This window comes from Lynx rufus, unplaced genomic scaffold, assembly GCF_022079265.1.
Source record: "Lynx rufus isolate CCGP_SWC_20201006 ecotype Redwood Valley unplaced genomic scaffold, mLynRuf1.p SCAF_13, whole genome shotgun sequence".
Classification (NCBI taxonomy): domain Eukaryota; kingdom Metazoa; phylum Chordata; class Mammalia; order Carnivora; family Felidae; genus Lynx; species Lynx rufus.
The window spans coordinates 10,511,627-10,538,978 of record NW_025814827.1 but is presented as its reverse complement, the minus strand read 5'-3'; the positions used below and the strand labels follow the sequence as shown (position 1 = coordinate 10,538,978).

The 27,352-nt window shown below is 51.5% G+C and overlaps 1 protein-coding gene across 2 annotated transcripts in view; it reads right to left on the bottom strand.

Moving 5' to 3' along the window:
* Window positions 1-27,352, bottom strand: part of MEGF11 (multiple EGF like domains 11) — a 229,653-nt gene that overhangs the window by 167,787 nt on the left and 34,514 nt on the right. For both annotated transcript variants that reach the window (XM_047074919.1, XM_047074920.1), the window contains exon 4: window positions 12,067-12,159. In XM_047074919.1, the coding sequence (XP_046930875.1) occupies window positions 12,067-12,159 (93 nt within the window). The remainder of the gene's footprint in view (window positions 1-12,066; window positions 12,160-27,352) is intronic.

Sequence of the window (27,352 nt, the reverse complement as noted above, 5' to 3'; positions counted from 1 at the left end):
ACTCTGGTGGAAACAGTCCTGAGAGAAGGCAGCACACACTCTGGAGCAGGTGAGTGACCTCGGCTTCCTCAATGTCAGAACAAGGGTTGAATCCCCACCCCTGTAGGGAGATGGGACTCCCACCCCCAGTGCTGCCCAGCATGCTGAGGGTCTGGGCTGACTGGGGCAGAGCTGAAAGTCCTTGGGGTCCCCGGGCTGGGCTTAGAGAGCGGCCCCAGAGAGCACGCACCTCCCCCCTCCTCTTCCCTGCCAGAGTTCCAGACAGTTCTCTAGGCTGGTGGGGCCAAGATGGGAGCAGTGCGAGATTCCCTTCCTAGAGGGCTGTTTCCCATGGAGACCCAGCCCACGCACCCCTCCTGGAAACGAGGCTGTGCGCTTACGTGTGCGCGTCTGTGTGTGTGTGTGTCGGGGGTGGGCACGGTGTCCTTTTCATGCCTGGGCGGGGCCAGGGAGCGGCGGCAGCACTGCCTGCCAGCCCCACACGAAGACACCGGCTTGGCTGCTGTCATTCTGTTCTGTTTCTGTCACATTCTACGCGGGCTCTCCCACCCTCCTCCCTCTCCCCGATTCGTGAGCCTCCCTCTGTGTCACTTATTTATTAATTTTGTTCTCAGGGAGCAGATGGTCGGAGCTGAGTCTGGCAGAATGTGCCTCCCTCCCCCCCTCTGTGACAGCCCCCTTGAACACGCGGCTCACGCAGGCTGCAGGCTACCCAGTTTCTGGATTTCCCAGACAAAAACTGACTTTCAGGATAGGCCACACGTGCCCTTGCCTGACTCTCCATCCTGCTTGGATGGCATTGGTCCCAGTACCTCTTCTGGTCTGAGAGGCACAGTGTGGGAGGGGATGAAACCCTGAGGGGCTGCCCTCCCTCAAGGAACCGGGGTGGGGTGGGGGGCGGAGGGCAGAAGCCCCATGCCTCCTCTGCCCCATGGCCAGCCTCCCTTGGACTTGGGAAGGAGGCCCTTAGGTCTCCTCTCCTTTCCTGGTGGGTGTCATCGCAGGAGCAAGACACAGTCCTAGGGCAGAGATGAGGTGGGGAGACCAGCTGTCCTCAGTCCCATGTTCTGGGGCCTCCACAGGCTGCCCCCCCCAGCCTCATCCTCACCCCCACAACGGTCTGGGCCCCACGAGGGCACAGCACACCCACATCTGCTCCCTCTCACTCCCTGTTTCTCCTGAAAGTCACCTCAGGAGAGGAAGAAACTCTGGAAGGGGGATAACAAACCTCTTCACTAGCTTCCAGAACATACCCAAGGCTGGGGGGGGGGTGGTCTTAAAAGGGGGAAGGCAGGGGCTGGGGGGGAGGGAGGCGACAGCCAAGGGCAAATCCAGCTTCTTGCCATCCCTCCCCTGCGGCCCCCATCCCCGCCCCCCACCCCCAGGACTCGGGCAGTTTCTAGGTTGAGGTCTCTTTCAGCCTCCACCACAGGCTCCTCACACGTGTGTATGTTGTCCCCTTTCCTATCCCCGTGGCCTGTGGAAAAAGCCAGGCAGACCCAACTCTGACATTCACCAAATGTGGGGCCTCAGGCCACCACTTAGCCTCCCTGTGCCTCAGTGTCTTCATCTACAAATGAGAGCACAGCACACACCTGTTTCCTTCCTTCCTGTACCCTCCCCACGATGACTTTCCTGGGCCATCCAGGTGCCCCCACGCATGACAGCCAGAGGCCTTCTCTCTCCCTGGACTCCTCCAACTCCCTTCCTCTGCGCTAGTAGTTCAAAGTTCCCCGAGGATGGGGGCTATGCCCTCCACGTCCCCAAATCTGCCCCCCACCCCGCTTTAGCCCTGAACCCCTGGCAGTGCTGTCCTCTGAGAGGAGCTCAATAATGTGCATTAAGTGGAACTCGAGGGACAGGAGCCACTGAGCCGATGGGGCTGGTGGCCCTTGCTACTGACTTCTTTTTTGTTCGAAATTAGAATTCTGGGGTGAATAGCAGCTTCTCTTACGCACAGACCTTGAAAAAGCATTTGCTGCCGCATCCGCCTCTCCCTTCTGTTCCCGTCACGGTGACTGAGCCCCAGCGTGCGGCGTTGACACGGAGCCCACTGTCCCGGGGAGGCCCACAGGCGCACCAGATGCCGGCAGAAGGCAGCCCAGGCGGTTCTGCGAGGGGCCGCGGGCTGGGCAGAGCAGCACGCGAGAAAAACCAAGTGTGATTGCTTTGTGGTGATTCATCTGAAGTTGCTTTAACCTTGACAGCCAGCTCAGCGTAGAGAAAAAAAAAACAACCGGGGAGCACCAGCCCTCCCTGTTGGCATGACGCCCCTCCACACGCCCCCTCCCTGATGAGGCGACCAAGGCTCAACAGGGCCCCCCCACCCGGGGGAGGCAAGGATGTGAGTCATGAGGCTGCCTCCACCCATGGCTGCCCTCCTCCCCACTCCTCTTCCAGGTCCCAGAATGTAGAGAGAGAATCGAAGGAAGGCCGTGCACGGGGGGGCAGGGGAGAGGAGACTCCCTCCCCAGAGGTCGGTGGGAAGGTCACCAGGGCCCTTGATTAGGTAAGGAGATGCTAGATTTTGACTTCCCAGAAAAAGAGCATCACGGGATTTGACAGTGGACTAGCCACACCAACCTTCCCGTTTTATGGATGAGAAAACTGAGGCTCACAGAGAGGGAAGGACTTAGCTAGGGTCGCCCAGGCAGCGGTAGGACCTGAAGCCAGCTTTCCTGTGTGTTGTGGCACAGGACCTCCATTTCTTTAGAGGCAGTGTGAAGCTGTGGAAGGACACAGTTCTGGGTTGTAATCCCGGATCTGCCACTCGTTAGCTGGGTGAGTAACAGAAGCTATTCTTCTTCCTGGAGCTTTGGTTTCTTTATAAAATGGAGATAGCACCCATGACCTCTCCAAGCTGTCGGGGGATGAGATGAGATGGTCTATGTGCAGCATCTGGGAGTGGTGGGAGCAGGAATCCCCATTCACCTTCCTCCATAGACCCTGTGGCCCCTCACGCTTCCTTCTCTCCCACTGCTCCCACTCGGGCTCCTTACCCCATCGCTGAGAGGGATCCCCAAAGTTTTGGCAGCAGACCTATGGGGCTGCGCCCACTCACTCCCCCATCAGGCCCTGCCCATCTCCTTCTGGGCCCCCTCACCAGCCCCAGGGCAGAGGCAGGAACCCTGGCCCGCATCGTACACTTGCGCTTTGTCCCCATGCCCTGTGCTGCCAGACTGTGACGTCTCCATATTCATCAGCGAGAAGTGTGCCCAGGGGTCCCGGAGATGGGGACTCTTCCCTGATGTACTTTTCAGCCAGGCAGATGGCAGGGTGGCCCCTCTGGAAATTCCCAATCTCAGTGCCTTGGTCTGACCTGCGGTCATGAATCTGTGCTCTAGGCCTGGGCTAAGGAACCAGGAGGGTCTGGAACCTTTAGGGTCATCTGCACAAAAGTCTATAGAACTTGGTCTATTTGGTTTGATATGATGAGATCCATGTGCCTCTACGACAACTCTAGCCCTGAACTCCTAGAGCAGCTGGTGGGAGACAGGAGGCCTGGGAGCTCTGCCACTACCTCCCTGGGTAACCTCAGAAGCAGTTTCCCTTCTCTAGACCTCAGTTTGCCCGTCTTTAAAATGGAAGTAGACCCAACAATTTCTACGGTCTTTCCCAGCTCTTGATTCAACGGCTTCAGGTTAAATTATGAGATCTCAGACATGGTTCCGGGATCCCAGACCATGCTTTTTAATACTCTATTCCAGGAATTTGTGGCTTTATGAAAGATATGTGAAGAGACCTTCAGAAAAACAGCAATGTGAGATTCCTATGACTCAGAGCCATGAGGGTCAGCACTGAGCACTACGGAAAGATGAAGAGGCCCTAGAACGCCCCGGACCAGGCAGTGGGGGCTGGGCCAGAGCCTTTATGCCGATCCAGAGCCAAGGAGCCCAGATACAGACAGTGGGCATACTGCACACAGCCCAGAATTCTGGAGGGAAGACAGAGTTCCCAAGAACACAGTGGAGAAAGGGGTTCAGGGCCTGATCTCTCTTTCAACCATCCTTGCAAATAGTCACAGCAGCACGGGGAGATCCAATTCTGGTTACGGTCTTTCTGCCTTTTCTACTGCTTTCAAACATTACTTCTAAACTGGCCCTGCCCCCAGGAAGGCCCGGTGGCATAGCTCCAAAATGTCCACCAAAGGCTCAAATAATCACATTTTTTTTTTAATGAATGCCAATTCTGCATTTCATTCTATAATAAATCTTTATTTGTTTTGATATAAGGAGCAACATTTAAATTACTTATCAGATAACTAATGTACCATTACATGGTGAAAAATTACACTCCATAGTTTCAAAAACCTTTAGCAGAAGTCTTTTTAAAAAAATGCTCAGAAAACTTGATATCCACATGTAAAAAAACCTAAGTTGGACCCCTGCCTTATACCATATACAAAAATTAATTAAAAATGGATCAAAGACCTTAATGCAAGATAAAACTCTTAGACAAAACACAGAGGAAGACTTCATGACATTGGATTTGGCAATGATTTCTTGAATATGAGACCAATAGCACAGGCAACAAAAAAAAAAAACTAAGAAACTGGACTTCATCAAAATCAAAATATTTTGTACATGAAAGGACCCTAATTAACAGAGCATAAAGGCAACTCACAGAACGAGAGAAAATGTTCTCAAATCATATATTCGATAAGGGATTAATATCCAGAATATATAAAGAACTCCTACGACTCAGCAACAACAAACAGCCCAATGAAAAAACAGGCAAAGGACTTGAGTAGACATTTTTCTAAAGAAGATCTACACACAGTCAATAAGCACATGAAAAGATGCTTGACATCACTAATCAGTAGGGAAATGCAAATCAAAACCACAATGAAATACCACTTCATACCCACTGGGATGGCAGTTATTAGAAGAAGAAAAAAATCCTGAAAATAACAAGCACTGGCAAGGGTTTGGAGAAAGCAGAACCCTTGGGCATTGGGCATTGCTGGGAAATGTGAAATGGTACAGATATTGTGGAATAAGGTATGATGATTCCTCAAAAAATTAGACGTAGAATTATCCTATGATCCAGCAATCCACTTCTGGATTATACGCCCCGAAGAAGCGAGAGTAGAAACTTGAAAAGCTATCTGTATACCGTGTTTCTAGCAGCATTATTCACAATAGTCAAAGAGTGGAGGCAACGCAAGGGTCCACTGATGAACAGATCAACAGAATGAGGTATGTACAGACAGTGGAATATTATTCAGCCTTATAAAGCAAACAAGTTCTGATACGTGCTACAGTACGGATGAACCTTGAATATAGGAGGCTAAGTGACGTAAGACAGACACAGAAAGTCAAATATTATAGAAGGTGCCTAGAGTAGTCAAATTCTTAGGGACAGAAAATAGAATGTGGTTGCTATGGCTAAGGGGAGGGGAGAATGGGAGCTAGTGTTTAAGGAGTATGGAGCTTCAGGTGGGGAAGATGAAAAAGTTCCGGAGATGGATAGTCATGACAGCTGTTCGACAATGTGAATACACTTAATGCCACAGACCTGTCCGCTTAAAAATGGTTAAAATGGTAAATTCCACGCCACGTATATCTTATCACACATGCGCACACAAATCTAGTAAACACATACCTTAGTTTGAAAAGCACTGCCCTCCAGGGTCCCAGCCCACTTTAGGAGCGTGGGCTTATTTCCGAACTGGCAACTGTTTTATTTTAATCTGCAGGGATAACGGAAAGCCAAGGCAGCCAGGGGTGCCACCCACCATTCAAGAGAACAAGGTACTCCCGAGTGGTGGCCCAGCATGGTGGGCCATGAAAGTAATGCCTCGCGCCCGGTGTGGGGTGGTGGGGAGGTCTCATCAGACAGTGAGATGCTGTGTAGCAAGCTTTTACTGTCCTACACTCTGTCCCCGCACACGGATGGAACAAGTTCAGTGGAATCCAAGGATGGGGGAGATGGTGGGGAAATGGAGAGGTCTCTCAGGTCCCCCCCAGCCCCTCCAGGGGAAGCCAGAGACCAAAACACCACGCTAGCAGGGCGCCTGGTTGGGTTGGGCGTCAGACTTCGGCTCAGGTCATGACCTCACGGCTCTTGAGTTCGAGCCCCGTGTCAGGCTCTGTGCTGACAGCTCAGAGCCTGGAGCCTGCTTTGGATTCTGTGTCTCCTTCTCTCTCTGCCCCAACCCCCGCTTGCACTCTCTCTGTCTCTCAAAAATGAATAAATGTTAAAAAAAAAAAAAATTAAAAAGAAAAAAAAAATTAAAAAAAAAAAACAAAAAAAACCACCACACTAGAGCCCGGAACCCGAACTGCAAAGCATCACGGGATGGGAGGCAGAGGGGCAGGGCCCGGGAAATACAATAATTAAATAAAACAATGAAGGCTTAAGTTTCCAAGCCGATTCTTGGGTATCATTTGTAAAAGTTAACAGGGCATATTTAATTTAGGAATTGGCTCACGTCCTTCTCCTTACAGCTGAAACCTCATAAATGAAATATACTGGATCATTGCCCAGTGCGGAAATAAAAGTTATGAATAATGTTTCTATCTCAATCATTGTCAGCGCTTTAATATTCCTAATTACTTTAAAAAGCTAGATATTCAATATAGGAAAACTTTTTTTTCTTTTTATCTCCACTTGTGAGATTAGTACAATTTAATAACAGTCGCTCTTTCGTCTTTATTCAGTGTAAACTGACATTTCATCTTTTCACTCTTCATTATTATAGGGGATGGAGGTTTATGACCAAGCATGGAGCCACTCCATTTCCCCATATTGGTCCGTCTAACACCTTGGAATTCTCCGCAACAGCTCACGTGTCCACCCCCCAGGCAAATCAGCATCACCTCGCTTTCTTTATGGAGCAGAGAGAATTCAGTCCAGGCCTTAAAGAAATCAGGCTATGGGGTTCGAAGTCCAGAAAAGAACAAAAAGCCTCCCACCCCCACCCCAGTACTAGATAGATCTGTCCCCTTCGCAACTGTCAAAGTCATAAATCCCTTGGCAGCCACAAAGGGCAGGACAGGGCAGGCAGTAGGATGATGGATCTTTATAACCCTCCCTGCCACTTCCAGGAATTTATCCTAAGAAGAAATCGGGACAAATGGGCAAAGATAAATGCACCAGAAAAATCACTGTTGCGTTTTTTATACAGGGCCACAGTCCCTTGCCCACAATCCAAAAATCCCTAAGAAGTCCAAAAGAAAATTGTTTTTAAAGTTTGGCACCTGGGGCGCCTGGGTGGCGCAGTCGGTTAAGCGTCCGACTTCAGCCAGGTCACGATCTCGCGGTCCGTGAGTTCGAGCCCCGCGTCAGGCTCTGAGCTGATGGCTCGGAGCCTGGAGCCTGTTTCCGATTCTGTGTCTCCCTCTCTCTCTGCCCCTCCCCCGCTCATGATCTGTCTCTCTCTCTGTCCCAAAAATAAACGTTGGAAAAAAAAAATTAAAAAATAAAAAAAAAAAAAATAAATAAAGTTCGGCACCAAAATTCATTTAGAGGCCAGATGTGCATGGAAATGATTTGTGGTTATATATTGTCTCAGTGTCACTAGATGCGATTAGTCATATATCCCTTCAGAAATATTACTATGTTTCATCCCAGGGTGCTGCCAGGACACCACTGAGGACATAGGTCATATATGTATAGTCATCATACGTGTTCCTAACCTCTGAAAAAACTAAAATTCTGAGATCGACAGGCCCCAAGGATCCTCAACAGAGGATGGTGGGGTCTGCGGTAGTGAAAGCCCCAAAATGATTTAAATGCCCATCCGTGAGAGACTGGTCACATACATCTGGTAATCCATAGAAAGAAACTCTATAAAGCCCATTAAAAATTTAAAGGGAGACTCACGTTTATTGACAAGGAAATGAGTGCATGACCTAAGTTAAATTTAAAAAGCAAGTTCCAGAACAGCACATACACATGATCTCATTCATAAAAGTTGGATCCAGATCTAGCTCTCCGTGCAAGTATGTAGAGAGATGATAGGAAGGGCGAGCACCCAATGCTGGAGGCGTCTGTCTCTGGGTGTGTGTGTCTAACCCTTCTGTATGCTTCTGGTACAGTTTGGATCTTCTTTTTATTTACTGTATTGTATTGATTGTATTTTACTTTTTATTTTTTAATGTGTATTTTTGAGAGACAGAGTGTGAGTGGGGGAGGGGAAGAGAGAGAGACAGACGGACGGACGGACAGACAGAATCCGAAGCAGGCTCCAGGCTCTGAGCTGTCAGCACAGAGCCCGACACAGGGCTTGAACTCACAAACCACAAGACCATGACCTGAGCTGAAGTCGGATGCTTAACCAACTGAGCCACCCAGGCACCCCCTATTGTGTTTTTTGAGAGAGAAAGAGGGCACAAGTGAGCAAGGGGCAGAGAGAGAGAGAGAGAGAGAATCCCATGAGGGGCAAGGAGAGAGAGAGACAGAAGCGAGGCTCACCCAAAGTGGGGCTCGAGCTCACCCCATGAGGGACTCGAACTCACCAACCGTGAGCTGAAGTCAGATACTTAGCCGACTGAGCCCCCCAGATGCCCTGGATTTTCTTTTTAACGTGAACAGGTATAATTTTATAATCAGAAAAATAAGAATGATGCTTTCCGTTAAACAAAAACCAAAGCTTCCCTGCAAGGGTACCACACATACAGACATGCACACGGGCAGCTCCCGTGCAGAAATCTCCAGAGGTACACACTGCACTGACCGGGACACCCACCCGCAGGGGCCCGGGCCCCACAGAGACCCCAAGGCACGCTGAGGCAGACAGGCATCCAGCGGCACACTAGCAAGCACGTGCAAATTGCTTGCAGTACACCTAGTCACAGTTTGTGACCCGCAGCAGATTCATCTGTCTGCACAACACTATCTCAGGGACACATCTTTCAAGCAGATCCTTCTTTCCTCTGTGAGCAGCACTGTTTTCTCATCAAAGACCGATCTCAACCCTAAGCTGTATTAACAGAGGTTCAGGATCCAGAGGAAGAACATAAAAACTAAGAGTTCAAGTTTGGGACTCAGGTTTTTGCTTGCTTCACAGCCCCGGTTTCACCATGTACCAGGTGCGAGCCTGTGGAAAGTTCTTTAGCCTTTCTGTGCTTCGACTTTCTCATCCATAAATAGGGCTCATAACCATTCCTCTTCCATAGGGTTGTGAAAATTAAGTGAGAAGAGTACCTAGTGCATAGTAAAACTCAACAAATAACTTATTTCTATTATTCTTTTTTCCAGGCAAGCCTATGTTGTGTGGTCAGACCCAGGAATGATAGTTTAAGAGGAATAAAGGCCACAGCCAATGGATGGGGAAGGCAGATCAGACCATGTCAGGAGAAACAAAAGAGTTTGGAGAATAAAAACCTGGGGAAGGAAGTGATTGCTATCTCTAACACCCACAGGGCTGACCCATGGAAGGGAACTCTGGTTTCTTCTATGTAGCCCCAGTGGCTATTACCAACTACTTATTTTTTTAATGTTTATTTATTTTTGAGAGAGAGAAAGAGTGTGAGCAAGGAAGGGGCAGAGAGAGAGAGAGAGATACAGAATCTGAAACAGGCTCCAGGCTCTGAGCTGCCAGCACAGAGCCCAAGGCGGGGCTCAAACTCATGATGAGATGATGACCTGAGCCGAAGTCGGACGCTGAACCGACTGAGCCACCGAGGTGCCCCCTATTATCAACTACTTTTTTGAAGAACATCTTCCCATACACAGTCTGTGGCCTTGTTCACTGATCACCTTGGGAGAAATTCCAGACATGGCTGGGAGAGTCATGGCGATCCATCACCCTGCCCTGGGCTTTACCATGAGTGAGAACTGACTGGTGAAAGCTTGAGACAGGTTTCCACTCAGTAGAAGGGGAAACTTTCCAATAGTCAGCATGTGCTTTCACTGGAGGCAGGGAGCTCTTTGTTAATGGAGGGACTCAGGAAGGAGTCAGAAGGCACTTAGTGACATCCAAGTATTCAATGCCCTGAGTGACTTTGAAAGTCAGAGTCTGTGAATTCCTGTCCTTCAATGCTGGTTCCAGCAGAGGGTTGGAACCCATCTTTTGGGGCCTCCTCCGGGCTCAGTACTACATGCCTTTGAGTAGACTTAGGGGGTGGTGGCTCTTCAGCCCACGAACATGGGTTTAATTGAGGAAACAGCTTATGGGTTGCTCGGCACCAAGTCTGATGACTGAATCGGGGGTGGGGAAATTGGGCAGTCCAATTTTGTACTGGCAACTACCGAGGCCATTTCCCTGTATGTTACACCATACTGTATGTTGGTACGCTGTACGTTACCTCCAACCTGCCCAGTCCTGTTAAATCGACTGCCGCCTTCTTTCCATTTCTTTCACCAGACAGAAACCCTGAGAGAGGCAGACCATGTCTGAAAGACCTGTCAGGGCCCACCCCGTGCCCAGCACAGCCCAGCATATAGTAAACACCAAACACACTTAGGCTGATTGCCGATGGTGGTTTATATGCACTCAGGGCTCCTGAGACTCAGGCTGTATTTCAACCGCCAACAGGCTGCCCTTGACATTGTAATCCAGCAGCAGCAAGCAGACCTGTCCCAGCAGGGTTCACCTAATCCACGTTAGCTCTTCATCAAAGATTCATGGTAAACAAAGTTACATAAAACAAAACATGGACGAGCACAAGCCGGGAAGAAGCTCTTGAACATTTTAGCCAACATGTTTCCTGTTTGTTCACAGAAAGACTAATTGGACACATTTCTCTACCTCAGGAGACTCTCAGGTTTACTTTCTGTTGTTTGGAGGAATATCTGGCCCACCTCAAAGCAGGGAAACAGGTGGCAGGAGGAGACCACTGTGGTCACTGGAGGCCCAGTGCATTGCAGAGAGTCTCCTGAGTACCCCAGATTCTGGCCCCTCCAAGCCAAGATAACCACCCAGCCTCAAAACAAAACCACATCTAATAGCCTTGCTGTGGAGTATATCCTCATGCACTGGGTAGACAGAGAGGCTCCAGTCAAAGCCTTTGGAAAAAAAACTAGAACTAGATGTTTCCACCCCAGCAGAGCCAGTGGAAAAGGGAAAGAGCACCACATTGGGCCAACATGGGCCCACCTTTCCCCTCTTCAAGTTTTCATGACCATTGCAGCTGTCTGTAATGGGACAGGGAATGGCGAGGTGGGTCCCAAAGACAGGCAAATACTGGGGGTTAGATCCCCAATGGATCTGCTTAGATATGCTATTGTCTCAAGTCACAAAAAAGAGGACACTCTACCGCAGCTCAAAGCAGGAAGAAAACTGGGCTTCAACACTCATCGAGGCCTGTTTGAAAATCATAGAAGACCATAATGTGAACCAACCACTGACTGCAACCTGTGCCAATGGAAAGAGGGTCATCTGTGAGAATTTAGGGGAAATGAGCCAGAAGAGCAGGAGTGGTCTTCAGCTGGGGTCTTGGCAGAGGACTCCCAGAGCAGCTGCTGGGTGTGCCCCACCCCCTCGGTGGCCAGTCCCACAGCAGAGACGATGCCCTGTAGGTCTGTCCCAAGAGTGTCCGTCTCACCCCATCCTTTCTAGGAAGGCTTCTCCAGAGAATGTGAACTTTCTACCCAGAGAAATGCAGGAATCCAGTGACCCACACCCTAAGAGTCTCATCCTCCTACTTTTGGGGACACAGAGATATCCCAGTGCCCACCAGTCTCATGAATTGGTCCCTCAAGCTTCTGTAAGCACCCACAGAACTTGGCCTTTAAACCAATGAAGCTGAGGACCAGGACTTCACCACAATCCTTGACCCCCTGGGTCTGCACCCTTGGGTGGCATCTCAATTTCACACCAACTCTTGAAAGACCATATCTAGAAGTGTTTCAACAAGCCAGAGTTGTACAAATACTCCACAGTTCCATACAAATGTGATGCATAATTCCCCTCCAGACCCCACAAACCATTACCCCCACGCCCCTGGAGACTTCTGCCCCAAGTGTCATCATGTAAACTGCAGGTTTCCCTCCTCCCTGATGCTCACACTCGCCTGGGCTGCCCCAGGCCAACGCAAAGAATTCAGCACGCACATGGCACGGCCCCTCCCAAACCAGAGCCAAGGGACCCCTCCTGGCCCCAAAAGGCCCCAGACTCACCGCTGGAACAGTCGGGCCCTCCCCAGCCGGGCTCACAGTGGCAGGTGTCCGGGGAAACACAGCGGCCGTGCACACACTCTTCCGTACACAGGGCTGCAGGGGGCCGGGAGAGAGGGAGGAAGAACAGGAACAGACAGTGAAAACCAACCATCTGGTCAAAGAGCATAAACCACTTTATAATGATCCCCTGGGGCCCAAGGATGCTCAGAATGCATCACTGGCTTTGGGGGAAATCAAGCTACTCCTGACCCCAGTCATTTAATTAACTCTGAAATGGATCCAACAGGAGTGTGCTTCATCCCAGCCTCATTTCCTAAAAGGAAACCCAAGCCTGAGAAATGGAAGCCCTAGCTTTTCAAGAACATTATGTCCAAGATTTAACACTTGGAGACCCTCCACAAACCCCGGCCCTAAACCCACACTCCTACTCTCTTTCCCGTAAGCTCAGGAAGTGACCGGTCACGTCCATCTTCGGCTTTCCCCAGTTTCTTTCCACAAGGGCCCCGAATTGTATCAGGTTGCCTGAAAGGTAGCAGGTTCCCCCCACCTTCTGCTCTCCTCCCCAAATGTCCCTATTTTGGGGCTCTCAAATGTCAGCAAATCTGCAAAGTACACAAATGCTAAGGAAAAAGCAACAGCTAATTATAAGAAAGTAATTAAGAGAGACATCTACGATGATGATAATTGTAATTAGAAAGTGTCTGGCAATTTCTTATCATGCAGTCAAATGCTACAGCCTCCTGAGCCGGGAGGCAGCAGCAGCAGCAGCAGCAGCAGCAAACTTTCCATCAACTTCCTCCAGTGCCGAGAAGGCTTATTGGCAGCGGTTTGAGGAAGGGGGATTATTTCTCTCTTCCTTTGACATCCACATTTTCTCAAGGTCGTCCTTTGCTCCTGCGAGATCTGCCCCACCATCTAATCCATCAGTGAAGGATTACAGAAAACCCCCATTTGCCACCCAGGCCAATTTTGTAAGCTCAGGAAATCAGCAGCTACCATCGACCCTGTCAATTTCTTAGACGGGATCTAGATGAACTGCTTCTTTCTGACAAGCAATGAGAGAGACCTTCTCTCTGCCTGGAACTGGCCTGGGCTGGGGGAGCAGGTGGGCCCCAACGGGGAGCTCTGAGGAGCAACCACTGATCTCCAAACACCCCCTCTATTGCCACGTCCACTGCCTGGCCTGGAGGTCCACCGAGAGGCCGCTGCCAGGTTAGACAACAAAGTCCATTTTAGGGCTGGTGTGAGGTCCCTCTGGCCCCTCCCCAACACAGATGCTGACCCTGAAGCTGTTGCCTTGGCTTTGCCCAAGCCCCCAGAGGAGTCATTTCAGATGCCCCACACGCAGGTCAGTGGTCTGCAGTCAGCCTGTCCTCTACAAGCCCGGCTATGGTATGTCTGGGGAGGGCCCTGGCACCCAAGTCCTTCTCATTTGCACAGGTGGCCTTCAGGGAGGGTTCTGGTCTGTGAAGATCTCCACATGCCCTCGCTTGGAGCTCCAGAGGATGGCCAGGGCCGACCAGTTCACCCAGTTCTCACTGGGGAACTGGGCTGGCCCCTGGCCCCAGTGACCAGCTCCACTTAGAGTCACAGTGAGCTGCTCACCCAGCAGCTAGCAAGACTTCATTGGCCACTCCTGCCGCCCTAGCTGTCTCTCCTCCACCGGCCTTTCCAAACTCAAATGGGTCAATGTGCCCAGAACACACTGGACTCCAGATGTCCATCCCCAGGCTCCCCCTCAGCACCCAGCCCCAAGCTGGCCAGCACCCAGCCCAGCCAGCTCCAAGCCCTGGCCTCAGCTGCTCCTTTCCCCCATCTGCACCCCCAGAGGCTGAGGCTCCAGCATGGTCCACTGCTGGGCCCCTCAGCCTTCCCGCAGACCCTCCCGTCAGCTCGTCAGATTAGCTCAAGACCCCTCCAGCTGCTTTCTGACTGCACAGAGCAACACCTTGATCCCGGGGGGCTCTGCCTGGGGGTGGCGAGGGCAGACAGGGAACAACGAAACTCCAAGCATCAGGGCTAGAAGAGACCTCAGAGAAAATCATGTCCAACCCCTTCATTTTAGACCCGGAGGAACTGAGGCCCGAGTGTTTGTGACCTCATGGATAGCGTGTGGTCTCTTGACCAGGACGGAAGGACTCGAGGATGAGCCTCCTGAGAGGGAGGGGAGAGGTGCTCAAGGCCACAGACCTTCACCTCTCACCCAGCTGGATGTCTCCCTCTGCCCAGATAGCTCAGGGGCTGGGGAAGCCAGCCCAGAGGGACAGCACAGGGTGCTGGGGTTGACCCCAAGGAGGGTGAGAGCTGAAGGCAGAGGCCAGAGAAGCTGCTTCCAACACACTGAGCCCCCCGCAGGGGGTGCTGCGCAGGGGGCTCAGGGCAGCTCAAGGGCGGAGGGAGGAAAGACCAAGTGTCCTGCTAACCCTGGCCTCTCTCCAGCCCTTCTCCCTCTGGAGACCTGAGCACAGGCCTACCTCCTGCACCCTCCCCCTCGCTGGAAGGGTGAGGCCTTCAGGGGCTCTGGGCAAGCCCCATGCCACATTTTCCCTTGGCCTCTCCCCAAACCCCAGGAAGCCCTAGGAAAATCTGTCGAGCACCTCCCCCATCTCAGCCCTGTATCCAGCACCGGCCCCCAGTGACCCCATGTGCGGAGAAGAGCCCCCCCCCCGCCCACCCACTCCCGGTGTGGCTGCTGTCCCTGTGGTCCCTCAAGACCTCATTTTCCCCTGCCCCTCCTCATCACCCTGGTATCGTGCCTGGGCTATCTGCGTGTGAAAACCTCAATCCGTTCATATTTCATAGGTGTCGTTTAGACGGTGTCGCTTGAAGCATGAACCATTGATGGCAGAGATCCAAGGCTCAGACAGCCATATTTGGCAATTGGGCCACTGTGTGCTGATGGGCCTGGTGGAGAGGGCCCAGGACGTGGGTGCTGGGAGGACAGTGTCTTGAGTAGAATGGAGGGGAGACGCATGCTCCTTCCTGGGGCGGGGGCACCTGACTCCTACCCTTGACTCCACTGTGGCCCAGCGGTGGACAGCCCCTCTACAGACGCCTGGGGTTTACACAGCAGCCACTCCTGGAGTGAACAGATGCCCGAAGTTCTTTCCGACCCCAGCCCCTCGTGCCAGCCTCTGTCTAGGCCCTGGGAGGGGCCGAGTTAGGCTTCTGCCACACTGGCCTCCCTCTTCTCTGCCCTGTGACTCTAAACAGGGGCCTTTTGTTAAGCTTCTCTTTCCGTTGCTGTTGGGGACAGGGAAGCAGAGGCTGGCCGTGACATAGGCCCAGGTGTGACCGAGGGCCAGCCACCTTCCCTCTCCTGGCCCCACTGAGAAACTTGAGCCTCTGCTCCCTCAGCTTCCCACCACCTACTGTCCTGCCTCCGTCCTGCCTCTAGCATCTGGGGACTGGAGGCATCTTTAGTGAGAAGCAGCACAGCACAGTGGTTAAGAGCAAAGACTGCACCAGAAAGCCAGGTCTGGACCCAGGAATGCCACTTAGTAGCTCTAGACCTCAGGCAAGTGCGTACCATCTCTGTGTCAGTCCCCAACTGTCCAGTGGGGGCCAGTGACAGGATGGGCCTCAGGCTGTGTGTGAGGATTATATGAGTTGACAAAGCACCCAGAGCGGTGCCTGGGGTACAGTAAGTACGGTATGAGTCTTACTATTGTTATTTAGTAAGGTGTCCTCAGACCCGAGGCGGGGGCCTCCACACACAAGCTGTCCCCCTCACTCTCACCCTTCACGGAGTCCCAGGACACATGGGGAGGGCTGCAGGGATCTGCTGACAATCCCTGATCGGGGATGGTACGCTGGAGGGCACCCCTGTCTCCGCCCCTGGTGGGGAGGCCAGGGTGGTAGGTAATGTGACGACCTAGGTTTCAATTCCCTATCTGTCAATTACAATTACAGGACGATAAGCCAATTATCTAACCTTCCGTGCCCCAGTTCCTTCATCTGTAAAATGGGGATAATAATAGTACCTAACTCGTGAGCGGTTGGCAAAGACTGAATGAAAAACATGGAAAGTGCCAAGGCCAGCGGCTGGCACACAGACACCAAATCTCTAGCCTGCCCCTTGGCTCTGGCTGTTTCTGGCCACAGGGGACCAGGGTGACTGGGGGTCTTGAGCACCAATGGTGTGGGGTTGCAGGACAGCTCCAGGAGTGAGGAGATCTGGGTTTATGACTATCCGCATCTATCTCAATGATATCAAACATCTCACTTTCCTCTCCGGGCCCCGCAGCTTTACCTATAAATTGAGACAAGACCAGATGAGGTCTGGGAAGTCCCATTCAGCCATGAATCATCACGAGCTATCATTGTGCCCACGCCCTCCTTGAAATGCCTGGATCACTGCCACTACCCTAGTCCCACTTCCTGGCCCCCAAGCCCCATCCCCTTTCTACGGCCTGGTAAACCTTAACATCACAGGGAGCCTGGTTTCTGCCCTTCATTCCTTTGGAAACGGCACTGGTCTAGGAGGCAGGACACTACAGCGTGAGTTCGGGCTCTGTACTCCTGCCATATGACTCTAGGCAGGTGGCTTCCTCTCTCTGGTCTGTAAAACAAGCACACTGCAACTTCTCACCCTTCAAGTTCCTCTACTGCTCACAGCCTGTGATGCTTCTAGGGCTATTCAGGCTCCACCATGTCACCTCACAGCAGCTGGAGGCTCAAAACACTTCCACTGGGCTCCCTAGCCCTGGGTCACCAAGGCCAGGCATAGCCTCCATCACCCAGCTCTACCGAGAAGCTAGGGAGGCTTCAGACACCCAGTCTGCACATCTATGGAAGGTGAAATGTTTTCCCACCAGAACCCCCCTCTCCACACAAGGTTCCCCTGACTGACCCAGCCCAGAGAGGCCTCTTCTTCCACCGAATCCCATGACGTGCTGTATGTGTGTATGGGGGGGGGGGACAGGGGAGGCAGTCGGTGGCACATCGTCCGCTTGGCCTCCTGCCACTTCCCCCTTAGCTTGGAGTCATTTGGTCTCCCCAACTAGACTGTGAGCTACTTGAGACTAAATCCAGAGTCTTAAATATCCCCAGACCTCCCGTTGGGTCATACTTTACAGATGCTCTATGCGTGACTGGTGGTGACTCTTTTGAGTACCTGTCCTTTCTGAGGAAGGGACATTAACAAGCCCGGAGAAAAGGATCACGACGTAGAGGGTGTGGACCTGTGACAGTCATGTGAAGGTTGGGACTTGTTGGGAGGGCGGGTACAGTGTTGTCTAGCCTGGAGAAGAAAGTACAGGGTGGGAGGCAGGTCACAATCCGCTGGGCAGGCTGAAATGCTGCTGAAGAGAAGCGGGAGCCATTCTGTCCCAGACAGAAGAGGAATCCAGGGGCACATGTGACAAGGGGGCAGATTTCAGGCTAACCCGAGGCAAGGCTTTCTAACACCTGAATGGGTTCAGCAGTTCGAAAGGCTGTTTCTATAGGTAGGGAGCAACCTATCGCTGGGAACATTCAAGCAGAGCACAGAGGACCCTACAGAAGGGAGGGGTCGGCAGGCAAACTGGCCCTCGAGCCAAATCCTACAGCCGGCTGCCTATTTCTGTGAATAGAGATCTCTTGGAGCACAGCCATGCCCATTCACATACATATTACCACGGCTGATTTTGCACTACAGGGACAGAGTGGAGCTGTTGCCGCAGAGATGGACGGTCAGCAAAACCTAAAATACTTACTCTCTGGTACTTTGTGAGGGGACAGGGCCCTTTTGCTCCAGAAGGTTCCCGGCTGGTGGGAAGTCAGACTATGGGACTCTAACGGTGCCTTTTGCCCTTCTATTTTTCTATCATTTACTCACTCCCAGGTATGATCACATGGTAAAACAAAGCCCAAAATGTGCTTAGGACACACCCGATGATGCCAAGCCTCCTTTTTAAAGTAGTACTCTGGGTCCACTCAAAGGAACAAGGGCCCGTCCAGCTGAGAGGCATAACCTTCAGCAGCCACAAATGCTCAGCTGGCACTCTACTGCAGTCTTTTCTTCCCTCCCGGGGCTGGGGACAAGGACTATGGATGATTTAGTGACCCCTCGGGTTGCCACTGATGGTCTTGCTCAGGTAGACACTAGTAACTGCAGTCAGTGAGAAAAAGCCAAGTGATGAGTCCTTTCTCTCTGCCAGGCGCTGAATTTCCGTTGCCCATTTCCATCCTGGAGGCAGGTATAATTACTACTCCATTCATAGTTAGGAATCTAGACCACAGGAAGGGCTAAACGATTTGTGCCAATGCCCGTAGCTACGGTGTAAGACCGGTATTTCTCAACCTTGTTTTCATGATCAACCACTCCCCTCCAGGAATCATTTTAGACATTTTGTCCTTAATCACTCTCCCGACATGAACTTTTCATACAACACATATACATGCAATACATACACAGACACACAGTACGTTTGTGTTTTCCACGCAAACAGACTAATTTTTACCCCCTGAGAATGCATGTTCTCTATCTGCCCTTCCAGATCACTCTCAGCCCTTCTGTGCCTCTCTCTGTGTTCCGAGAAGTAGATCTCCATGGACTGCATGGGCTTCCTTGCCCTCTGGCTTCTGGATGGGTTTGGCCAATGGGAAATACCAGCAGGAGATGGGAGGGCAATGGATTGGCAGTAGTGATGGGCCTTTGCTCTACAGCTCAAGGTCTTGGGCGGGGGTGGGGTTCTTCCTGCCCAAGCATGGAGTGGCTCTTCTTGGCTGCTAGCCCTAAATGCTCTGTCATTTCTTACTGGTTTCCTTATCCCTCCCCGTGCCCTTACAAATACAGATCCTTCCCCCCCATCTTGAAAGTAGAGCGTTTCTATGAAACCTTTTGTAAGCCAAAACAGCATAAAGCAAAAAACTAATTGCCATTAATTTATATGAAAAAATTTTGCCACCCCCCCCCCAAATAACCTCTTAGGCTTTTCAGATACCTTGTGACACATCTTGCTAACAGAAGCACAAAATTAAATTGAGATAAAACACAGATGCTCCAACACAATTCAAAGCTATGCAGGCTTGATGCGGAGATGCTAAATGTAGCTCCTGGGGAAGGATCCTGGTGGGGTCACTCTTGCTGCTCAGGGTGCGTGCTCCCTTTATAACCACTTGCTGCAAAGCAAACGAGGAGTGCTATTTTCACTTTCACCTTTTTTTCATGAAAGTAAAAATCCCCCATGGATTTCTCTGTGTTCACAAAAACAGGTAGTAATGTAAAGGTCTTCTGTAAAAGCAAAATGGCTCAACACACACTTTCAATAAGTGGGGGATACCTGCAATCGCTTTCTTAAACTCTCCTTGGTTAACATGCCATCTGTTTCTTGCCAGAGCCCTCAGTGATCCAGTGGCCAGGCCAAGGTTTGAGCCCATATCTACGTGATGCTAACAGGCCTGCTCTCATCCGCGTGCTCCATCACCGCCTGGACCACAGGTGACTTATAAGTAAGTTCCAACACCAGATCCATCACTAATATAGTCCACTTTCTCCTCTGGGTCTCAGTTTCTCTGTGAAATGAAGGGGTTGAAGGACAGGATCCAAATGTGCCTTCGAGCTTTGGGAATCTAGGGCTCCACTGCACTGGAGATTGGCTTTTTGGCATACTCTGATTTATACCAAGCTGGAGAAGACTCCATTCCGCAAATGCGGGCACAGAGCTTGCCACGAAAGAAATGTATCGAGATATAGATATAAGGCCAGAACACCCGTCCTGGGGCAGGGGATGAGCCCGTATGAGCAGCCAGGAGCCAGCACAGGCATCTTGGCATCAAGCAAAGCGGTCTAGGCAGATGTGGGGTCTCTTCTGCAAACAAATTGCCGAGACAACACTGGCCCTTCCCTGGCCGAGGCTCCCAGTCTGCTGTCCCTCGCTCACGGTGAGCCCTCTGAATCAATTCTCACTCCCATTAGCATTCCACCCAAGACAACCCATAAGTCCCTGAGGCGTTCGTGGTAATATATTTTGCCTGGTGGTTTTCAAATGGTCTTACTAGTTAATGGAACTATAAAAATTACTTACATGAAAAGGTCAAGATAAATAAAGACAACTTCCATGTTCCCTGGCCAACTAGGCTGATACCCAGCTAGGACAAAAGCGGGCTAGGGAGCCAGGGAGAGGAGGTGGCAGCCTCCCAGAATTCTGCAGCATATGGCTTCTGGAACTTCCCCCAAACCCAGTGTCCCTGGTGCCCCCAGGCACATTGATCCGTCCTCCATCAACATTCTTGGCAGGAGGAGCCACAGATCAGGCTGTCGTTTGATTCTGCTTAGAAATAAAATGACCTACATCCCAGTGGGCCCAAATGCCAATTCTAAAGTGACACACTTAGCGTGAGTGATTCTGCCACACCTAAGGTCATGTGACATGTGGGAGCAGGTGCAGGTGCCTACATCAAGGAGTCCACCAAAGAGAGTTCCAAAACAATTCATCATTCCTTTAAAGCTACCAGCACCAAGTCCGGTGCATGGCCAGGAAGAGTCAAAACAGCTGGTCCTTCCTCTAAGCACATCTAGAGTCAGCTTTGATTGGCTGTGGTCACATCTGGCTCCAAGATATAAATAGTCAATTAAAAGGAAGGAAGGAAGGAAGGAAGGAAGGAAGGAAGGAAGGAAGGAAGGAAGGAAGGAAGGAAGGAAGGGTTCCACCTGTAGGGCTGATATTGGGAGCCAAGAGCTCTTCTTGTCTGGAGTCCGTAGGCCTGCTGGTCCCCCTTCTTCCCACTGGTGGGGGGCAGGGGGCACTGGGAAGGCTCACACAGGACTCAGACAGGTAACCAGCGGTTTGCGGCCCCCACCCAATCTGCCAAGCTGGCCCATCTTAATCTGGTGGTGTCTTTGCTGAGTTTTATTCTTTGGCAATCTAGTATTTACCTAAAAGCCTGGGTCCTTGTTCTGCCACTTATTAGCTGCATGTCCTTGAGCAACACGTCTCGTCCTGAGTTTCCCCATCTATAAAATGGCTATGGACTTAGACAGTTGCTGCAAAGAATAAATGAGTTAAGGGGCACCTGGCTGGCTCAGTCAGCTGAGCATCCAACTCTTGATTTCAGCTCAGGTCATGATCTCACGGTTGTGAAATCGAGCGAGCCCCTTGTCGGGCCCTGTGCTGACAGAGTGGGGCCCGCTTGGGATTCTCTCTCCTACTCTCTCTGCCCCTCCCCCACTTGTAATTGCTCTCTTGCTCTCTCCCTCAAAATAAATGAAGGAGGAGAAGGGAGCTAATTCACGCAAAGCACCTAGAACCAGAGGTTAGTTATAACGGTTGCTGGTTGTTTCTTGTTTTTATGCTGTTGTTATTAACACCCCTCTTCCCAGGGCTGGCCAGGGGAGCTGGGATGCCACAGCCCCAGAGCATTCTTAGGTTCATTTCCAGCTCAAAGAATGATAGAGGGGCCTGAGTTAGACCTGAAGCAGCTTTCTCATTCACTGAGGCAGGGAGGTGAACATAGCCCTGGGAGCACGGCAAGTGTGGGCACTGGGGACAGGCAAGGAGGCCCCAAGGTCCAGCCTCAGCTCACTGGTGACTGTAATTGTGATTTCAGGGGAGAGAAGCCTGGAACAAGAGGAGGCCACAGTCTGGCTGCCAGGCCCTTCCTCTCCTTGAGGACTGTGGTGGTGCTTCTGGGAGCAAACGTGAACTTGGGTAGGGGCGTGCTACCTGCCGCCTGGCGTGCTCCCTGTTCCTGAGCACCCTCTACTCTTCATGCGCATACCCACCCACACCTGCGTTCACTTGACAAGCGTTTATGCGGCACCTGCTGGGTGCTGGGCCCCCTGGGCAGGGATTTACTGAGACGAGTCCAAAAGGCAGAAATGGCCAGGCCCTGCCCTGCCCACGGGACTCCCAGGCGGTGAACATTCCTCCTGCCTGCTGTTGACCCCTTTCCCTCAAGGAGCTCCTCTGGCCCTTAGGAGCTGGGGTGTCCCCTCAGGGAGTTGTGCACAGAGGGACTGCACTCAAATTCCCCCAGGGGCCAAGACCGGGAGGAAAGGCAGAGAACGGACTTGGGAGCCAGGCTGTCTGGATTCAAGTCCTGGGTCTGCCACTTCCTAGTTGTGACCTCAGGCAAGTTACTCTACTTCTCTGGACCTCAGTTTTCTCATCTTTAAAGTGGAGACAAAAAATAAAACTAAGAAACTAAAAACAAATAAATAACATGGGGACAATGGCCCTCTACCTCACAATTTGGTTGCCAGCTCAAGTCATCAATACAAGGAAACTGCTTAGAACACTGCCTGGCACATGGGAACCTACCTATTATTTTTTTTTCAAGGTCATCTCTTCCATTCCCCTGCCTCTGAGCAATCACTTACTCCGGAAGCATTTCCTAAGCTGTGCCGGATCCCCTGCTGGGTGCTGGGAATACTGTAAGCAAGTAAGCCACAGTCCCCGCTTCCACAGTGCAATACTGGAGCCAGCACCTGAGCGCGAGGGCGAGCAGATAGGTGGGTGGCTGGGTAGGCAGGTGGGGGCACTACAATGTCTCTGGTGCCGAAACCATAGCCAGGTCGGGGTGCAGGACGCGTGCCAACAAATGCGAGGCGATGCTGTACGTTGACAGGGGAAAGGCTTCACAGAAAAGGGGATGTTCGACTTGACATTCATTCATAATACCTTTACTGAGCACCTACCATGTGCCAGAGACTGTATCTGCCTTCCCCACTCCTACAGACTATGAGGATTTTGCCTCTTAGGGTTTTCTGCTAGAAGAAAACTTCCTGTACCTTCCTTCTTCCCATCTCTCACCTCTCCAGCCTCGACCCTCGCTCCTGCCGTCTCTTCTTTGGCACGTGGAGTATCTTCTGGTTGTGAATGAGCCTCTCTACCCCAGGGCCTTCTTAGAGCCTGGAACCCATCTGTAACCCAGCTCTGCAGCTCTCTTACCACTTCTGCTTACCCTTCACATTAACTTGGACGCCACTTCCCGCAGGAAGCTCTCCCTGACTGCACTGCCCACCCCTCTCCCTGCTCCTACAGCATCTGGTATGCCCCCATAGGGCACAGAACTGACTACTCTGTGCCACTGGTCTATCTCCCATAAATTCCACAAAGGCAGAAAGAACGGCCCTCTGTTGTTCATCTTTATGTCCCCTCACCTCACATGGTGCCTGACCCACGGCAGGTGTTCAATAACTAACTGTTGAATGAATAGGTGTCTGAATCTACAAAGGGTCACTCCCCTTTCCCTTCGTCCTGAGCCCTACCTGTCTCCAATGTGGGCCACACCAGTCTGCTTGGGGTTGAATACATAATTCAGCTAAGAGACCAGGGGAATGCCAAGTCCCAAATCATCTCATGGTAGCCTAGTGAAATGCTCTTTACAAAGATTCCTGTAACTCTCCAGCTAATAGATAAGAGCTGTTCAGCAAAACCCAATGAGAAGGATTTCAGTCTGGGGTTTGGGCCTCCCCCTTCTAGCCTGGAGCCCTGAGGGCCATCAATCATTAAACGTCAGTATCAGACGGCAGACTCCCCTGGGAACCTTTCTTGTACCTCTACCAATCACCCCAAGATATTAGCCTGCCTCTCATGGCTTGCCTCAACATGGCTTAACTGTTTTTTTTTTTTTAAACATTTTTATTCATATTTTGAGAGACAGAGAGAGACAGAGTGTAAGCAGGGAAGGGGCAGAGAGAGAGGGAGACACAGAATCCAAAGCAGGCTCCAGGCTCTGAGCTGTCAGCACAGAGCCCGACGTGGGGCCCGAACCCACAAACTGCGAGATCACGACCTGAGCCAAAGTCAGACGTTCAACCGACTGACCCACCCAGGTGCCCTTGGCTTCACCGTTAATAATTGTTATCAATTTGCCAACTCGTCAGGATGTTCCTAGCGGGTTTCCACGTAGAGCAATCCTGTCCAAACACTGGGCCTGACAAAAGCCCCAGTGTGGCTGTCAATTCCCTTAATCCATCCTGTGGGCCCGGCACCTGCTGGTGGACGCTCCTGGTGCTCTCAGCCCTCCTCGCTTTGTAAAAGATTTTCCCGGCCGAGCTGTTCAAACCACCAATACTGCATTCTTACATGCAGCAACAGCTTTTCAACTTGTTAATGATGTTGGAGCATACGGCCTGAGTCAGCAACCCCCAGCGCACAACCCAAGAAAATCTTTCTCCGGGTCTTTTTTTTCCCCCATTTGACAGATGCCAGGCTTACTCTAGAAAGACACATTCCAACTGATTGATTTTTTTCTTTGAGAAATTGATCCTCATCACCTACGAGGAAAGCAAAACATGAAGCTTGTCGAGTTATTTATTTTTTTTTTTAATGTTCTGATTTAAAAATCAGTCCCCTGGTTCTGTCTTGCAACTTGCCTTTCCTGAAGGAGCCAGCCTCTTCTTGTGGCCACACGTGACACAGTCCCAAAGGAGGGGGTGCTGGAGGACGGGCAGATGGAGGACAGAGAGGCCCCGGGGCAGACGCATGTGATTAAGCACATGGGCTTCTGGATGCACAGACTTGGGTTCAAGTCCTGATTCTTCCACTTAACTAGCTGTGTGATCTCGGGTCAAGTGAAATGACCTAACATCGCAAAGCCTTGGGTTCTTTATCTGTGAAACTGGACCAACAGCACTGCCTAAATAAAGGGCTTCAGCAGACACTCTGAACCACAGCATCTCAGAAGGGGCCAGGGAATTAGAGTCCCCCCTTTCACCTCCTCATCCAGAGCTTGGAGCCTCTCTCCTACATCTCATGCCAAACTTCTGCTGAGATGCCTCTACCAGCAGGGAATGCAGTCACTCTGCCCCAACCTCATTCAATCGCATCCACACCGGCAAGCGAGAAAGGCTCTCTCCAACCTCCGGGCCTTTGCACGTGCTGGATTCCTTCCTGTAGCCACCCTTCCCACTCCTCCTTGCCTGGCTAATACATCTCTCAGGTCTCACCTTCAATGGTGCCCACTTTAGGAAGCCATCCTTGATAGATAAGGTGCTCCTGATCTGTGCTCCCCTAGCACCTGCCCTTCCCCATCAAAGCACAGGTCCCTTGTTGCTGTTTCACTTGTTCACGGTCTTCAGCACTGGACCAAGAGCCTCTGAAAGCAAGTCCTCAGGGCCCAGCACAGTAGTGGCCTGGAGCAGGAGCTAAAGAAACATCTGTTGAACCTACGAATGAATGAATCAATGAAGCCCCGTCCATGTATCAACAACTCTGATCACTAGAAAGCTTTTTGCTTCACTGGGCTGAAATCTGCCTCCTCGGAGCTTGCCCAACTGCTATCTTGCCCTTCCCTGCCCCCCAACCTACGTCTCCTCCCGATTCCCCATAACAAGGCTTCAGGGAGCTCTTCTCTATCGGAACGGAAGCAGATCGGAAACAGAGTGACAGGACCCCACAGAGCAGAGTGGCTGGGACCGAAGGTGCCCGCCCATGGAGAAGTGTCCTTTTTCTGCCAGAGTTAGTCTTTTGTCCTGGGTACTATAGCCTGGCTGCCACCACCGACCAGCACAATGAAGCCCACCCAAAGCATCTGAGCACTGTCACTGCCCCTGCCTCCGGCAGCGAGGAGCCCGTGGTCCTGCTGGTTTCACATCTCCTCTCAATCGAGAAGCTAAATCAGGAGCTACTTAGCACCACTGATTTAGGGCTTTAATAAAAATAATGTAAAGTGAATAGGAAAGGCAGCTGTGAAGGTCACGGTCAGAGCTCCTCCTAGCAGACTCCTGCCTTCTCTGCCTGCGTCTCTGCCCAGCCAGAAGAGCCCTCGATTCCCTTGCAACCCCACAAATGAGAATTGGTGCTTTTATGAAATCAGTCCTCATCACAGCCACATCCCTTTACAGCCCAGGCTGTGTCTGTTTCTCACAGGGCTGTGTAGGGGTTCCCTGCCACCTCAGGAACTTAACCCTTCTCTCTACAAAGACCCTGGCCTGAGAGGCTAGAGGCCTCTGAATGTGCCCCAGCTCTGTGACTGATTCACTGCGAGCACCACTCACAGCCTCTGCCTGTGCGAGGTGGCTGGTGACAGGGTGAGGTAGCCGTTCAGAGCCTGTGCCACTGAGGTCCTGTGAGTGGGGGTGGGGAACGGGGAGTTTGCAGTGTTCCCCACCCCCAACCCCTACCCAGGCACAGAGACTTCCACTGGGATCCAACGCCAAGCCCAGAGTGTTTCCTTACGTTCTAAATGAGTCTATTTGAACATCTAATGCTTTAGTAATGACGAGAAAATGTTATTTTTAAGTGACCTTTTTATTTTTAAAATCACTATGGCCTGTCCTACAGATTCTAAGTGGCAAAGCCAGGATTCCAGCCAAGGGCCCTGCAGGCCGTAGCTGGCCCTCCTCTCGGCTCCCCCATTCGGCCTCTTGAGCAGACCCAAACCCGTAGCAGGTGAGTAAAGGGGCAATGCTCCCATGGGCTGGGTGAGCAGGGAAGGCTTTCCAGAGGAAGAGAACACCCCCCCCCCACACTCCCCATAGGGTGGCATGAACCACCTCGCCTGGGCAGACTGAGGTCTCAGAAACACAGCCCCCACCTGCCCTCGCTTCTGACTCCAGTGGTCAGAGCAGGGCCATGAGTCTCTCACTGCTCCAGGGCAGGACCTGCCATCACTCTGGCCCTGGCGGCTTGGGTGGAGGGAACACTCATCCCACCCTGACCCTCCCAGGCTCTCTCTGCAGGATGCCCCTGCCCTTAGCCCCCTTTCCCACCCCTGCCCGTGCCCTGCAGCAGACCCCTCAGCTGGGGGGTGGGGGTGGAGGGGGGAACAGCTGAGATGCAAACAGGCAGGGAGGAGCTCTGTTCTCCCCTCAATAGTTCACCCGTAGGCTTGTCTCTGTATCTCTGGGGAAAAGCATCACCTCAATATCCTTGCACCTGAGAAAATGACAAACGTGAGGGTCATTTACTGCAATACCGTTTAGGGTAGCAAACACTTGGAAATAACCTAAATGTCCATCCACAAGGGCAAGGACAAAGAAATGACGGCACAGCCACACCGCAGAATACCTTACAGCCGGAAAAAAAAAGGCACCAGACCCCTCCTCGTGTACTGATAACATACACAAAGCTAGAGCCAAAGGGACAACACTAAAGGCAGAGCAGGGTTTAGAAGATGCTGCCATCGGTGTAAAAATGAAAATGCGTTGGAAAAGAAGGCATGCATACATTTCCCTAGATGTGCACAAAATAGCTCTGAAAAGATGCACAGAAACTCGCAACAGTGGTCCCTTCCAGGAAGGCGACGTGGGAGAAGGGTTTTCTATCGCAGGCCCTTTTGTAGCTGTTAAATATTGAACCAGGTGAAATGTGTTACCTGCGCAGAAAATAAATACCATTAAAACTGTAAAAAATAA